This window comes from Bombus terrestris, chromosome 12 (genome assembly GCF_910591885.1).
Source record: "Bombus terrestris chromosome 12, iyBomTerr1.2, whole genome shotgun sequence".
Taxonomy (NCBI): Eukaryota; Metazoa; Arthropoda; class Insecta; order Hymenoptera; family Apidae; genus Bombus; species Bombus terrestris.
Window position 1 is genome coordinate 12,575,732 of NC_063280.1, and position 14,620 is coordinate 12,590,351.

A 14,620-nucleotide genomic window follows, 5' to 3' on the forward strand; every position below is an offset into this window, starting at 1 on the left:
CTCCGTAGACGTTTCAAAAGATAGAGTACGGTGAGAAACGATCGAATTATTCAATTTTCCATTGCTTCGACGTCGTTATTATCGTCCGTAACGAACGATTCCACGAGTCGGATACGAATTTTGGAAAATTTCTCTGAATTTCGGTTAATCCAATCGGTTAAAATTTTCCTTGATCGTGGTACTTGGATCGAAGGACGAACGAAACATGCGCGCATGCATAAATATTCGCGTGCGAGCACTTTCACCGCGCGCTTCAAGACGTAGGCCTGAATTCGTTGTTCGTTATTTTGACTCTTCGATATCTTTACCACGTATTTTGGATCCGTTTACCACGTTCCACGCGAAACTAGCGGATGTCCCGATTGACTTGCGAACGAGAGTGTAAGCGGCGCAAGCATAGGCGGAACAAAGAACGCGGTTAATCGTTAATTTTACCATCCAATTATCGAATAACGTTTGTCACTGGTACGGTATGCACTTTCACGGTTTACCATTTACTTTACAAGAATCACAGCGAGAATAAACGACTTCGAATTTGTTTGTACGATAATTCGCTTTTCGGTTATCCGGTGTGTTAAGTTCGAAACAACGGAAATTGTTAGCGCCGAAATTTCATGAAATTCAAATGGCGAACTCGACGTAAAGAGATAAAAAAGATGTGATCATTTTTGTCCAGTACGTGAAAACCAATTCGATATCTGGACCGTATTACTCGCGAAACAGGCCAATAGTTGGAATTTACTTAATCATAGCTGTATCTTATAAAACGAATATAAAACGCTAAATACAACGTCTTTCACCGTATTCGTTGAAATTTACATTGAAATTGATATTCTCCGTCGCTAAAGAATCGCATTTTATTTCGCTGGTACTCGGGTTTCGATCGCTCGAATCTCGCATATCTCGACACCTATACGAAGAAAACTCGAATCGCACGGAAGGAAACGCTCGCGTTTCTACCGGTCGATTAAAATTTTGCTTCGCGCCGTTCAAGTTTCTTTCGAGATCGCGCGTTTCTTTTCCTCGAAAGTTATTCACGTGGCATGTAAGTAGCTCGATCTCGTGACAACGCGATACGCGCGAGGTCCCGGTACGACGCGGTGCGTCGAGTAGTTTGCTCGTTTATTTCTCCCGTCTGCTCTATTTTCGTTGTGCACGCGGCCGCATCCTCTCTGGCTAGACCAGGATGTACCCCGAGCTCACATCCGGATGCGAGACACGCGTAGCGGAGCAACGAGCGACCACAGGCAACCACACGCAGCCTCTGCACTTGCCTCTGCACTTGCCCTTGCACGCGTTTTCCAGCACCGCTATTCCGTTCAAGCCAAGTTCCGGTGCTTCGCCGAGCTCCACTTACGGCCAGCATTTCCTCCGTTGGATGGATTATCACTTTGTAGCAACGATCGATTCTTACGTTTCAAAGAAGAGTGAAAAATTCTGCTGAATCGCAACGTCCTCCTTAACGTTCCGCGACCTTAGTCGTCGTACGAGATATTTCCGATACTATCGCCGATCTATACTATCGTTTGTAAAAACGATAATTGCGAGTAAGTAGAATATAAAACGATAACTTGTCCTTTCTTTTTCTTTTGATAATTTCCTAAGATTTCTAAGAACGACGGATATGACGATTTAAAGCTCTGCCTTTCCGTAGCAGTGATCAAAGAGAGAGAATACGAATATCACACATTCAATGAAAGATCGTCCTACTTATGATACGATAAATGTTTGAAATATCGCTTCTAGACGCTTTTATTCTTTTGGTTCTTTTAATATCTTATACGTACGTACGTACGTAGTTAAGAAGAATTTAATATACAATTTTGTAAAAATGCAATTTTTATTCATTCGGATACAGTAACGATCAAAGTATCGATCGAATAACGTACGAAAACAAAGCTTGTATTTAACGTTCCACGATAAACGACGAATGAATTTCCGCATCACTATCCAACTGCCAGGTTGCAAAACTTTTACACGACACGCTAACCAACGAACAAAGAGCACAGCGTACACGCGTTGTCGTCGTACTAAATGCAAACTGATTGCTTGTCACGTGCACGCTCGTTACTCGTAATACGGCCATCTCGATATCGTTACAATTCCGAGCCGATAACGTGCCAGGTTAAATCAGAGCACTCGTTGTACGACCACTCTTTTAAAACATTAACCGTTTCCCTACCAAACGTTCGGCCAATAATTCGGCACGCGTGCTTCGTTCGTTTATTGCACATTGTACGTTCGATTTTATTATATCTTATTTTGCGTTTACAAAGAGAAGATTTTTCGTATTTTTGATTTTGCAGTTTAGTAATAAACGCGAACAACGGTGACAAATAGCGAAATAACAATATTCCGCAAAATATCAAAGAAAATTACAACCGATTTTTACGTCAAAGCATAACCTACATATTTCGTTTATCTATTTATTTATCTTTCTAATTTTCGCGTCGGTATTTTTCTCATTTACTTTACAGACAATGTCTCTAACCATTAGAAAATTATGAGAGCGCAACTGATTGCTTTTACACGGCTAACCGTATAAAAGCAAAGCCTCGTGGAAACGAATCGAAAAACAAAATTAAGTAGAATAAATATCGTAAAAGCGTAAACGATCGTGACTGTAATTGTTTCGTCTCGTATCAACTTTTATCTCGATGATTATTCTTCCAACTAAATACACGTCTACTTAATGACCACGAACACTAACGGAATTCTTATATCTTTTCAAATAACTTTGTCTCGAGCCCCCTTATTTTCAAATATATCGTTCTGACAGTTTCTCCCATTTTTCAGCCATCTCTAACCAACGAGCGTTGCGCCTTTATTTTATTTGATATTTTACATTGCCATCTAATTTCTTGAAAGTGCTAATAAACGCATTAAATGGAAAGAACGTAACCAATTATATATATATATATATATCTCACATCGTCCTTTCACGTCTATTTCTAATTATCTTACTACTACGCGTCAAAAACAGATTGTCACGTAGTTTCACAAATTTCCATCCAATTTGCAAAGTACTCTGTCGCTTATCTGTCAAAGCATTCTAGCTTCGTATCGTATCGTAATATCATGCACAAGCAGGAAAAGACATCGTTCCGTCCCCGAGCAACGTTTACGATAAATCAGATCAACCCATCGAGGGAACGAGCATGTTTTTGCTTCAACGAGCTACCTGCGAGCGACAAAGGGTTCGCATTATCGAAAAATCCATCGTTGGATGGGAAAGTAGGTGTTGAAACGTGGTAGATGTAAAACAGTAGGAATAAAATATCGAAAAAGAACGAACGGATAATAAACGTCGTTTATGACGGCACGAATTTTCAATGAAAAGCTTTTTCAAGATGTTTTCAAGCAGAGAATTTTGTTGTTAGCTGGATGACGGGTCGTTATCGATGAGAAACACGGTGCTGACGGAAGTCTTTCGCGGTATATTGACCAACGAAACGTCCACGCGGCGACGTAATACATCGTAAGCAGCGATCAGCGAGCAGCGAGCAGCGAGCAACGAGTATATAACGCAACGCGCACAATTTGAAGCCGACAACGCGATACGTCACAGTTATTTGCCATCCATTGGACGGACAGGGTCCTCGTAGCAAGTACTTAAATTAGCACGCGGTCGTGAGCCCCGAATTCTGGGCCAATAATGTCACGGCTTTCTCTCAATCCCATCACGTCTAGCGAAAATACCGCAAACAATTCGCATGCTAGCTCGCGAACATGAGCGGAATCGCTTTTGCATCGACCAACCTGTCCTCGTTCGTGAAAAAATATCGAAACGATACTGCGGAAGAAGAAACGACGATGCGAATAATAACTGACGCAACATCTTGATCTACGCGACGTTTCGAGGAAAAGAAGGCGAGAGAAAACATTCATCCATGGCTCGATTTGCACACGATTCGACGATGATTCGAGAAATCCGTATGAAGCCTGTAGTTCTCCTCCAAGTATCTGCTCAAAGATGCAGCAAGTTACTCCAAGAGAAAGTATATATGGTCCAGTGAGGTATTATACGTTTCTAACGTGATCTTTCTTCAAGTAGAACGCTAGCAGCACGATATCCCATTATACATCTGCTTCCACATGATCGTCTACTTCCCCCTCTCTCTCTCTCTCTCTCTCTCTCTCTCTCTCTCTTCGTCTGCTTTACTCGAAAGAATCTGAAAAGCTCGTATCTTTCTTTGCTACGCGTATTTCTTGTCTTTTGCCGAAGAAAATTATTCTTCGCGTTTGATTAAAACAGATTCGATAACAGCGAATATCTTTCTCCGATGCATTCCCTGGATTTATTGCATTTAAAGCGCACGCGCGAGGTAAAAATCGACAATTTTATTCGCCTCTTTATTTCGACGTCGCTCATTTACGACAGGATTGGACAAATTAGCTTGACGAAGGAATAACTTTTTAGATCCAAAGGTATATAAGATATATAAAAAATACAAAAATATAGGAAAACATATGTACAATGTTTCGTAAATAATTGATGTATTATATATCCAGTATTATAACGATCGACGATTGGAAAATGTCACTACGCTATATAATAAATCGCTTATCACGTTCTTTCCCTTTGGTCTTCCCTTTGGTTTCTCGATCTGTCTACTCGTTGAAAGATTTGTCAATGTTAAGATTCAGCGCGCTTTGAAGTTTAAAAGAGTAGAAAATATATTAATATCGATCATACAGCGTCCATATTTATATTTATATAATAGACGTTTTACTTTATATAGACATTATATGCATATAAGAGAACATGTACGTAATTAACCGAAGCTTAATAACATTTCAGTTTTCGTTCCATTCGATCCATATCATTTTGCCATTCGATTTCACCAATTCGATGGAAAATTAACGAAAGCGGTCCTTTCGAAATACCATCGACGCAAAATATTAGAAATTTTCCAATTTTATAACATTTTTGTACGAAAGTATCACAATTACGAACGTTACCGATCGTTAATTATCGCGGACGATTTAAAGATCAATTTATATATCAAAATCGTTAGAGTCATTTAATTACGTACGAACGAGAAAAAACAGAAAAAAATACTCGTTTGTCCATAAGTCAACTCGTTTCGACAAATTGAAACGGATGGCCTTTACTTTATCGGTTCTATCGCATAGTCTCGAGTTAATTATTATTTCATTACTTGTTTTCCAAACCACCGTGGATCGTTTTCTTCGTTCGAAATCTACATTTTCCTATTAAAGCTTATAAATCTGTTATTTATGTTATTACAGTACGTAGATGGCATTTCATATGCGCAAAAACGTAATAATAACCGATAAATTAAACTAATAAGTTTATCTTAAACGTGGCAAATAAAAGAACGCAAAGTCTATTCATTTTGTAGAATTGAAGTTAAAAAGAGAAGGTCGAATTTGTTAACGTTATTTTCAAGTAAATCGAAAATATGCGCCCGATTTGTTGAAACTAAATTAAAAGAAAGCATAAACGTTTACGATGACTGCGAATAAAATTTATATTCGAAGAACGATGCTACGATCGGGAAGTAGTCCGGAAATATAACTTTTCGTCCATTATTTCGCCGAAATATTTAAATCTTCAAACTGAAAGCCGAACCAAATACACGTTCGAGTTAAAAGGTATTAGAGGTATAATAATTGAAACGACACATTTACCTCGCACATTTTCACCGCTAACGTACATCCTGCTACAGTTTACGATAGAATATTTAAGCGGTGTAAAAATTTTACGAATTAGCAACGTTTTACGAATAATATACTATACAGTAAAATGACTACCGACTTTGTCGTGTACCGTATAAGTTTGCTAAAGTTCTATTACCTTAAATATTACGAATCTACTTTAATCTCTCGTAATAGTAACGGTGTTCTAACGTTTCGATATACTGTAAAACGCAGGAAAATTCTGCTATTTTTTCTGCCCTCCAACGCGTATCCGCACCCCGGGTATTCGCTTTGCATCGCGTTTATGCCGATCGTTGCTTTATTCACTTTCACTTAGCCTAGTTACCGTGCACCAGCATACGTGAATAACCTAAAGTAGTTTGCAGCAGCTCGGCGCTCGAGCATCGATTTTCTATACGAAACGACATTCGAAAACGATAAACAATATCTTGGTCTTTAAAAACAATCGAAATGGGCGTTGTCCGATCGAACGAATGGCGATTTCATTCGCCACGGGGCTCGCAGAACGGTACTTTCGCTAAAGAAACTTTCCTTTGGTCGATAAACCGTGAGACACCTAGTAATCCTTCGTGCTTGAACTTTCATTTATTCCAACGATATTCTACGATTTCACGGTACTCGTTAAACGGTAAATAAAAGCGTTTGCGCAATATTATCTTGCATTTTTCTACTTTTCTATATATATTATTTGCTAATCGCAGGAAAATAATTCCACGAAATATACTTCGATGAACTCTTTACACGCGCAACGTATTCAGGTATAACGAAGAATAATTTAACGAACGTGTATATAGAACCCTAGGTACTGCCGATGCCTTAATATGTATGCACGCATGCATGCGTATGTATGTACGCAGACACCTGTACACGCGCAGTGGCCCCTAGCTGGTTCGAGTACCTTAACTATCCAACTCGTTATCGAGCATACGAAAAAATGTCAGAGTAAGAGCAGTTTTTGACACGGCGTTCGATCAACATCGCAAATGCTATAGTAATCGTGAAATTATCCTCAAAGTCGTATTTTTCGATATTTCAAGGTGGACGATGATTTTTTTTAAGCCTTTAAGTACCAGCCTGTATACCGTTGTCATGCTGCTTACGTATATAGGTTATATAGGTATAACCGAGGTTAGGACAAGTCCGTAATAAGATGATATTCGCGTGATCTTCGATAGCAAAATGTTCGAAACTCGGAAAACGTCGGATCGGTCTGTTATTCGATAAGCTGCGCGTTCGCCGGATCTTACAACTTTGAGTCCGTTTCCGAGAAGCGTAATCGAACAAACAGTTGATCATGATATTTCTACAACGTTTGAAAATATTCGAGAACGCGTTAAAATTGCGAGCTACGCGAACGGAGTCGTGGGTCGATCGTTCACGGAAACGCGGAAAATCATCGTTTCGAACGTTTGTTGAAATAAATTTTCCTTCCTCGGTCTGCCTATCGTAGTCATCGAATTATTCGCAGCTATTATCAAACGTTTCCGAGTTCCTCGTATTCAACGTCACGTGGATATCACGGTATTATAAATAAATCTTTGAATCGGTCTTAACCTTAGCTACGATATAATAAAACTATAGTAAGATGATAAGACTATATGTATAGTCCGGTTTAAAAAAAACATCGATGAGCTTGAAATCTCGAAACGCACGACTTTGAAAAAGATGTCGCGTTCACCATCGTACTTATCCTTCTGGATCAAATTTTCCCCATTATCGATAATAAGAGATACGTATACGTAGAGGGTAAGGCTCAATAAAGATGACCATTCGAGATATTTAAGGTACTTGAATAAAAGTTTTCTGACGTTGATATCCCGACATCTTCGAGTAAATTCCGATTACTACTATACGAACTGCGTCAGAAATACAGATTTCTTTACGGTCTTACGTATACGTGCATTATCACAGGCATCGCGTCGTGCATGCAAATTCAGACACGTACAGCGAAAAAAATAATGAAAATTAAAACGATTCTAAGAATAAATATTATTTGTTCGTTTGTTCGTTTGTTCGTTTGTTCGATGTGACAACGATACACATATACGATATTGAAACAAATATTACGTTCTAAGATAATTCGATTATATCGTTTACAACTGAGATACATAGAAAGCACGATATGTAAATTCCAAGGTATTTATTATTCGCTTAAAAGAGACAAATAAAATAGAAATTAGTCGAAAGCGATCTATTTCGTCTTATGACAAGATAAAAACTACTTTCGGTGCGTTACCTTCGTAGCAGAAATATTCTACTTATAAACAACAATTTTACAATTACAAAAAAAAGCGAGTTAAACGAATACAAGAACTAGTAAATTACGTAAAATGCAATTAAATTGTACGGTAATATGTAATCGTAACTTCTCATTTTTTTGTGTCGTTAATGACTGAAAGCCACTAATTGACGCAACTATAAATAAAGGAAAAGAAGAATAACGATATAACAAACCCTCCAAAAGCCACGCGCTTTCCTATTCTTATCTCAATCTTTTTAAATCGAACAACTCACGGAACTCGCTTAGTCGAACCATAAACGAAACCCGCAGTCTTATCAAACTCTAAAACATCGAATGCCACCGGATAAGATCGGATACGAATCGCAATTACGTCGAGACGAGCAATATGCCTGGACATGGGAACCGCGAGTTTGCACAAGAAGCATTCAATAAAATCGCCAAGCAAAATTTTCGCGGCAAACGCAAAATTATTCCGGTGGGAATTTTGCAATTCGCAACTTCCGCGATACGAAACGTTTCAAAACCGACGGAAATCCAGCGTGTCGAGACGTTGAAACGCATGCATCGATCTTTGGATAAACAACGTTCGCGTGGTCGAACGGATCATTGAAAATCAAAGGTCAGTGGGCATCGCACCGGATACGAGGCGACGTTCTCTCACGTTGGGAAAGTCAACCGAGTTTCGCAACCCGGAGACACAAATCAGCCGAGCAAAAGAAGACTAGATACCGACCGTGTGTTCCCCTTCACCGATCGCTGACCACAGCTCGAGACGAGATCCGATTCGCATCTATCGCGAAACTCGTGAAATCTACCATCGAGTTGGGCAACTTTTCAACCGACGAATCCGCTGCTAACTTTATTCTCTACGGTGGGTTAGGTAAAATATTTCATCGAAAATATTTGATAACAGAAATATTATTCTCTTCCGAAATGTGATGCACGCGTCCATTTACGGTAGCTCGCGAAAGTATCGAAAATTCGGAAATTCCAGAATAATCAAATTTGTCGCGTATTGCAAATACTTCGATGTAACAACGAACGGGCGTGAGAAAATAACGCGCCGTTTACATCCAACAAGGATAGATACGATCGAACAAAACATATAACAAACTTAAAAAAAAAAAAAAAAAAAAATACGAAAAACGACAAAACGATTCGAATAACTCCTATGATTAGCTTGTCTGAGACAGCGAGAAGATGTTATACGAGACAACTAGTGAAATAAACAAGAAAACCACTTGGAGAAGTTAAAAAGTTAAGTAATACGCACGCGCCGCTAAATTATAATAACAACAGCTGAGAATATTTATTATTATTATTATTATTATTAACATTATCGTTGACGTTGTTCTTCTTCTTCTTCTTCATCTTGTTATTATATTCATGATATATATTATTAAGACAAACTTGTTTGCGTTGGACGAGGAGGGGTCGTCGACGTTAAACGCAAGCAGTTTCACCCTTTACTCTTTATAGCCAAAATCGGCCTACTCTTAAACTGCGTAGACTTAAATAGTTTAAAATAAAGTTTAAAGATAAAGGAAAATTACTTGACTCGGATAGCTAGAACAACGCTATACTGTTATAACGAATACTGTTACATATGTTGCACGAAAATTTAGCAAACGATTATAACGATTACGTTGGTAAAGATTGAAACTAATTTCGAAATTCTATGTACACGTACACGTACTCATATGCAAAATCTATGTTCGTAGTTGGGTACTTTAACGCAAGTACTGACGATTGAATCGGTATAATGATTAGGAATTAGAAAAGAAACATTTAAGAGATTCGGATAATTTTCCGATAAATTTCGCAATTTTTCATCGATCGTTTACTTCTATACTTTAAGAAACGTCAAACGATGTAATCGAATAACTGGTAATTTGTAAATTTCCATCAGAATCTAGCTATTCTATCTGGTCAGGAAGAAGAACCTATTACCATCGATGACTCGTAGAATTTCGCTAATATTATCACTTTGATGGTACGGGAGGGCTTACGCGTATACTGTTTCTATGTATACGTTGCAAAGGTAGATTTAAATTATAGATAAAAAATAAGAAGAATTTCGATCGTTCTAAAGACTAATTTTATCCATAGAATATACTTTCAAAGGAAAGAGAAAGAATTTGAAAAACGATTCATCGCAGATCGGTACAACGAATAGCAACGTGAAAATTGGAAAAGACGGAAAACTACAGTTTCCGTGGCTGTGACAGTCGCGAGACAGTTGCTTCGCCAAGCAATCGGACTAAAAGTTTACGCTTCCAAAGAACTTTGATCTTAATGTACGCAGAGGGCTGTTGCGTACGCGCGGATTCTGTGACAGAAAGGCGCTCGAACAACGCGTCCTAGATTCGTACGATCACCCAACCCCAACTTTTACCCATCTTACTCACCTCTGCGAGTAACGTCAGAAGCAGAAGAAGGTTGCCGCGTAGCCTGGAAATCGGTCGCGGAGAATCGACGGCCACGTCCTTCATCCTTAACGAAATCATAGAGCACAGTTATCGATATATATATATATATATAGAATTACGCGCGATTCTCGATCTTCCGTTCGTAGTTCGAAGCTTTCTTCTTTCGATCGACGGTATTCTCCCCCTTTCTCTTCTCCTCTGGCCTACTTGCAAGCGACGATCGATTCACCGAAACTCACGATATCACGCACACTGTCGGCAAACACTTTGGCCGTCACTAAGAATGCGCGCGAGGAACGCTCGCGTGGTGTCTGTCGATCGATCGACGACGCACTGTGAATTGCCGCGATTCGCAAACCGCGTACCTGCTATCACGAGGAATCGCGTATCCCAGCCTGGACAACAACACCTTGCGACGATACCTGTTCGCTCGATTCGCGGGTAGCACGATGCCGACGATAGGCTTGTCGAGCGAGATGGAATCGTGGAAAAACCAGGGGAACGACAGCTGCCATATCCATCGGCAAGCTGACTCGAGTTTGACTAACCGGAACGCTCCTCTCCTTCTGTCCTCGCCCCTCTGTCGTTGTTCCGGCTAGCTCGCTCTACACGCTATAGGTAGGAACGTTGCAAACGGTACACGACAACCACGTGTCGCCGTGTGTCACGAATCCGTGCCTCTTGGCTTTCTTGCCTCTTGGCTCTTGCCTCTTGGCTCCACTATTTTCCATACATTTTCTATCGTTCGCTTTACAACGATCGTTACGCGGTTAACCGAATCTTTTCTAATCAACATCCGGCCAAATTGTCTATCACGAACGGATTGCCTCGTCTCTCCGCGCTATATAAGATAACTTTGGATTAACCAGCAACCACCTCTCTTCTCTGTCCTTCCTACTTTGTCAAGTTCTAGGATTCGTTTACAAATCCAAGAGAATGAAACGTCGAGTTAGAAAATCGGCGAACCACGATCGCGTCAACGGCATGCCGTTTCGACGAAACGACCGATCGAATTAGCACGAACCACACACGGCAACAGGCATGTAACGTTCGATAACGAGATCGTGCACTATCGTTTCTTCTCTTCGAGAAACGTGCAACGTGAAACAGTTCCAACTAGATAACACTCCGCCTCATCCTTCTTCTCCTCTTCTTCCTTCTCCTGCTCCTCCTCCTCCTCCTCCTCCTCCTGCTCTTCTTCCTCCTCTTCTTCCTCGCCGCGCTCCTATTGCTTCTCGTTCCGAGCCCTTCGGCGCGTGCAATGGAATAACGACCCGGAGGGATGCTACCCTCTGCATCCGAGACAACGACAACGTAACGAACCGAGCGTTACAAAATCTGAGGTGTCGCCGTTATTAATCGTGAGATTGTCTCGATATTCGCTATCGATCTAGTTGCTCGAAACAAACGAATTTTCTCCGATATCCTGTAATTTCCTTTGATATTTTCCTTCCTCTCTTTCTCCTTTTTCCTTTTCTTTTTTTTTTTCAACAAAAAGGTATTATTCGGTTATGAATTTTTATTAAAATCAGGATGTTTATTTTTACGCTTTCTTCTATCGAATACTTTCTTTTAAAAGTAAATGGAATGTACGACGAGGTAATTTCACTTTGTGAAAAGAAAATGCTAACGATATGAAAATATGAATCGCTAAAATTATTTAGCTTGTTTCTGCTATCGCGTTTCCCTTCTCGTTTACCAAACAACTTGCGTTAACGTCGTACAATTATGTAAATAACGAACGTCACAGAACGCCGAATGAATTTGAATCGATCTTCGAGCCAGTCCAGCGTGACTTCGTTTCTCTCCTTATCACGCACTTTTTCTATTTCGAGTCGAATCGTATTTCCAAATGAAATTAATTAAATCCAAGACGTATGAAAAATGGGAATTTTTTCGAAATTCGATAGGGAAACGTTTCCGCGTATGTTGCTGTGATCGAAGATACGATCGTTAGAGAACGAATCGTTAGAACGAATCAAAATCGTTTGGTTAATTTCACGCGGTTGTCACTCTCGATTCCGGTCGATGATGAGAATATCAGCCGAAACGTGGCAGTACGTTCAATGTTTCAACGTCAAGGTGAAAGACGCCACAGCTAGGCAACGGTGTCGAGTGGTTATCAAATGTGAAACTCAAAGAATGTTTTATACTTTCGTTCGATATAGGCGTGTCCTGCTGATTGATATAAACGAGTTTTCATATTTTTTCCGATTCAACTCGATTCACGACGTGTCAAAGAACACGAGCGTACCGTACCAACAAAATCAATATGTCAATAACAACTACTGTTCGATATAGGTATCCAAGGAATATCGTAGGAAAACGAGAAAACCGCGAAAACCATCGCACGTACGTCCTCTTTTCTTTGTCGGACAGGAACCTGTTGTCCTGCTTCGCCAACTTGACGGGCGTCGATGTCAAAGGTAGACCAAAACATACGTGATCAATCCGTCGCGCACAACACGCACCACACACTGTTAAACGATGAAATTCTCTGCGAAACGAGTATACACGACTTGGGAATAACGAAATCGAATACGTTTCATCGTCGACCGACACACATCCGTCGCCGTATCCCGGATTCTTGCTGCGTGAAAACGAACTAGCAACCAGCAAAACGAGATTCCGCACTGTGAAACAAGACTATACGGAGCGAAGGGGACTCGTGACAGCCAGGAGCAGCAGGCCCACGAGTCGAATCCTTGCCACGAAAGCAAAAATCGAGAGGCAAGGTAGCTTCAACGACGACAAATACGCGATTTCGTCCGAGCTGAGGTGCACTCGGTCAACTGGCGCGCTTTCATGACGCCTCTCCCGCTGCAGGCACGGCCAACAGGACCTCGGCTACTCTCACGGCACTCCAACTCGTGGGCTCGCCGAACCAGCAGCAGCTAAATCGCTTGCCTTGCCTCGTCCCTGGCCTCTCCCACCGTCGCACGGCTAACCTGACTGCCTTTTCATTCCATCCGTTTTTCTCGCTCTCTCTCTCTCTCTCCCTCTCTCTCTCATTCACTTTCTTTCTCTCTCTCTCGCTCTCTCGCTCGCTCGCTCGTTCGTCTCACCATCATTCGAATCACCGTCGACTACTGCCCCGGCCGGATACCCGACGCAGCCGCCACCACCTCCAACGTTTCCCCTCTCCCTCCCCCGCCCCATTCGCCGCTTTCCGTCGTTCCCTACCATCGAGTTAGAGCCCCCAACCTAGTACTCCCACCACCGCCACCTTTTGTATTCCCTGCTGCTACGAACCGCTGCGCCGCCATCGTCCCCGTCCATGTTCGCCGCTCCGAGTTTCCTCCCTCGCTCGCTGTATGTTCCTCCAACTAGAGCTGCTTCGCTACCTATCCCAATAGAACGTTTCTCTGTTAGTTCGTCGTGTATGCGTGCACGCGTGTATGCGTATAGACTAGTAGCCAGGAACGTAGCTTGCCGAAGAGATACTTGGTTCTTCAACTGCCTGGGTTCGTTGACTTACTTCGCGATCTTTCATTAAGTGCCTCCGTTCGCTTCCAGATTAGATTTCGTCTTTACCGAGACAAGCAATGTTACCCCCGGCTCTTAGATTTTCGTTTCATTTCGATAACAAAAATGACGAGTTTAAGATTAAAAGTGTTTGTCGAAGATGATCGACACGTTCCTGTGCAACTGGCGAAACTCATATTTTATATATCGTGGAATAATCAAGTATTTACATAGTTTCCGGTGAAACACGTTCGAAATTAGAAAGATGTCGTTTAAATAAATGTTTAAGAATCTTACAATTTTGGTAGACTTCTTCGAGTTATCGAATGTCGTTCATTTCATGGTACGTATTGGCACATTCTTGGAAATGAATCATATATTACATTATAGAAATGGAACGATTCCTGTACAATTAAAATTCAAAATAGTTTTTGCTTACGATGATAATTTTTATCAAAATCTCTGAAGATAAATTATCTGTACCGTTCGAATAAAAAAGATGTTTGCCGTTAAGGTAGAAAGGAAAGAAAATACAAAGTCTCTATCGATACATAGTTACATTTAATTTTTTGTCTGTTCGCAACTCGGTTACTCACGCTTCTTCTTAAAACTAAAACTTTCGTTCGCTATCTTTGAACTTAGAACCTACCTGATATTTACATAACCGAAGGATAACCATGTAAAACTCAGGGACGTAGTTAAAAGCCTCTACTTTCTAATATACTTCTCTGTGACAAGTAAAGCGACTAACGGCGATGAATTTGACGGAGATACGACGATACAAGGAAGTTAAAATTGA

The 14,620-nt window shown here is 40.7% G+C and overlaps 1 protein-coding gene across 1 annotated transcript in view; it reads right to left on the minus strand.

Annotated features, from left to right (window-relative positions):
* The window catches only part of LOC100643586 (tyrosine-protein phosphatase 10D), a 51,968-nt gene extending 38,542 nt beyond the window's left edge, over positions 1–13,426 (minus strand). Inside the window, exon 1 of the mRNA XM_048411165.1 lies at positions 10,336–13,426. Coding sequence (XP_048267122.1) covers positions 10,336–10,434 — 99 coding nt within the window. The 5' untranslated portion in view covers positions 10,435–13,426. The remainder of the gene's footprint in view (positions 1–10,335) is intronic.
* Between the last annotated feature and the right edge of the window lie 1,194 nt (positions 13,427–14,620).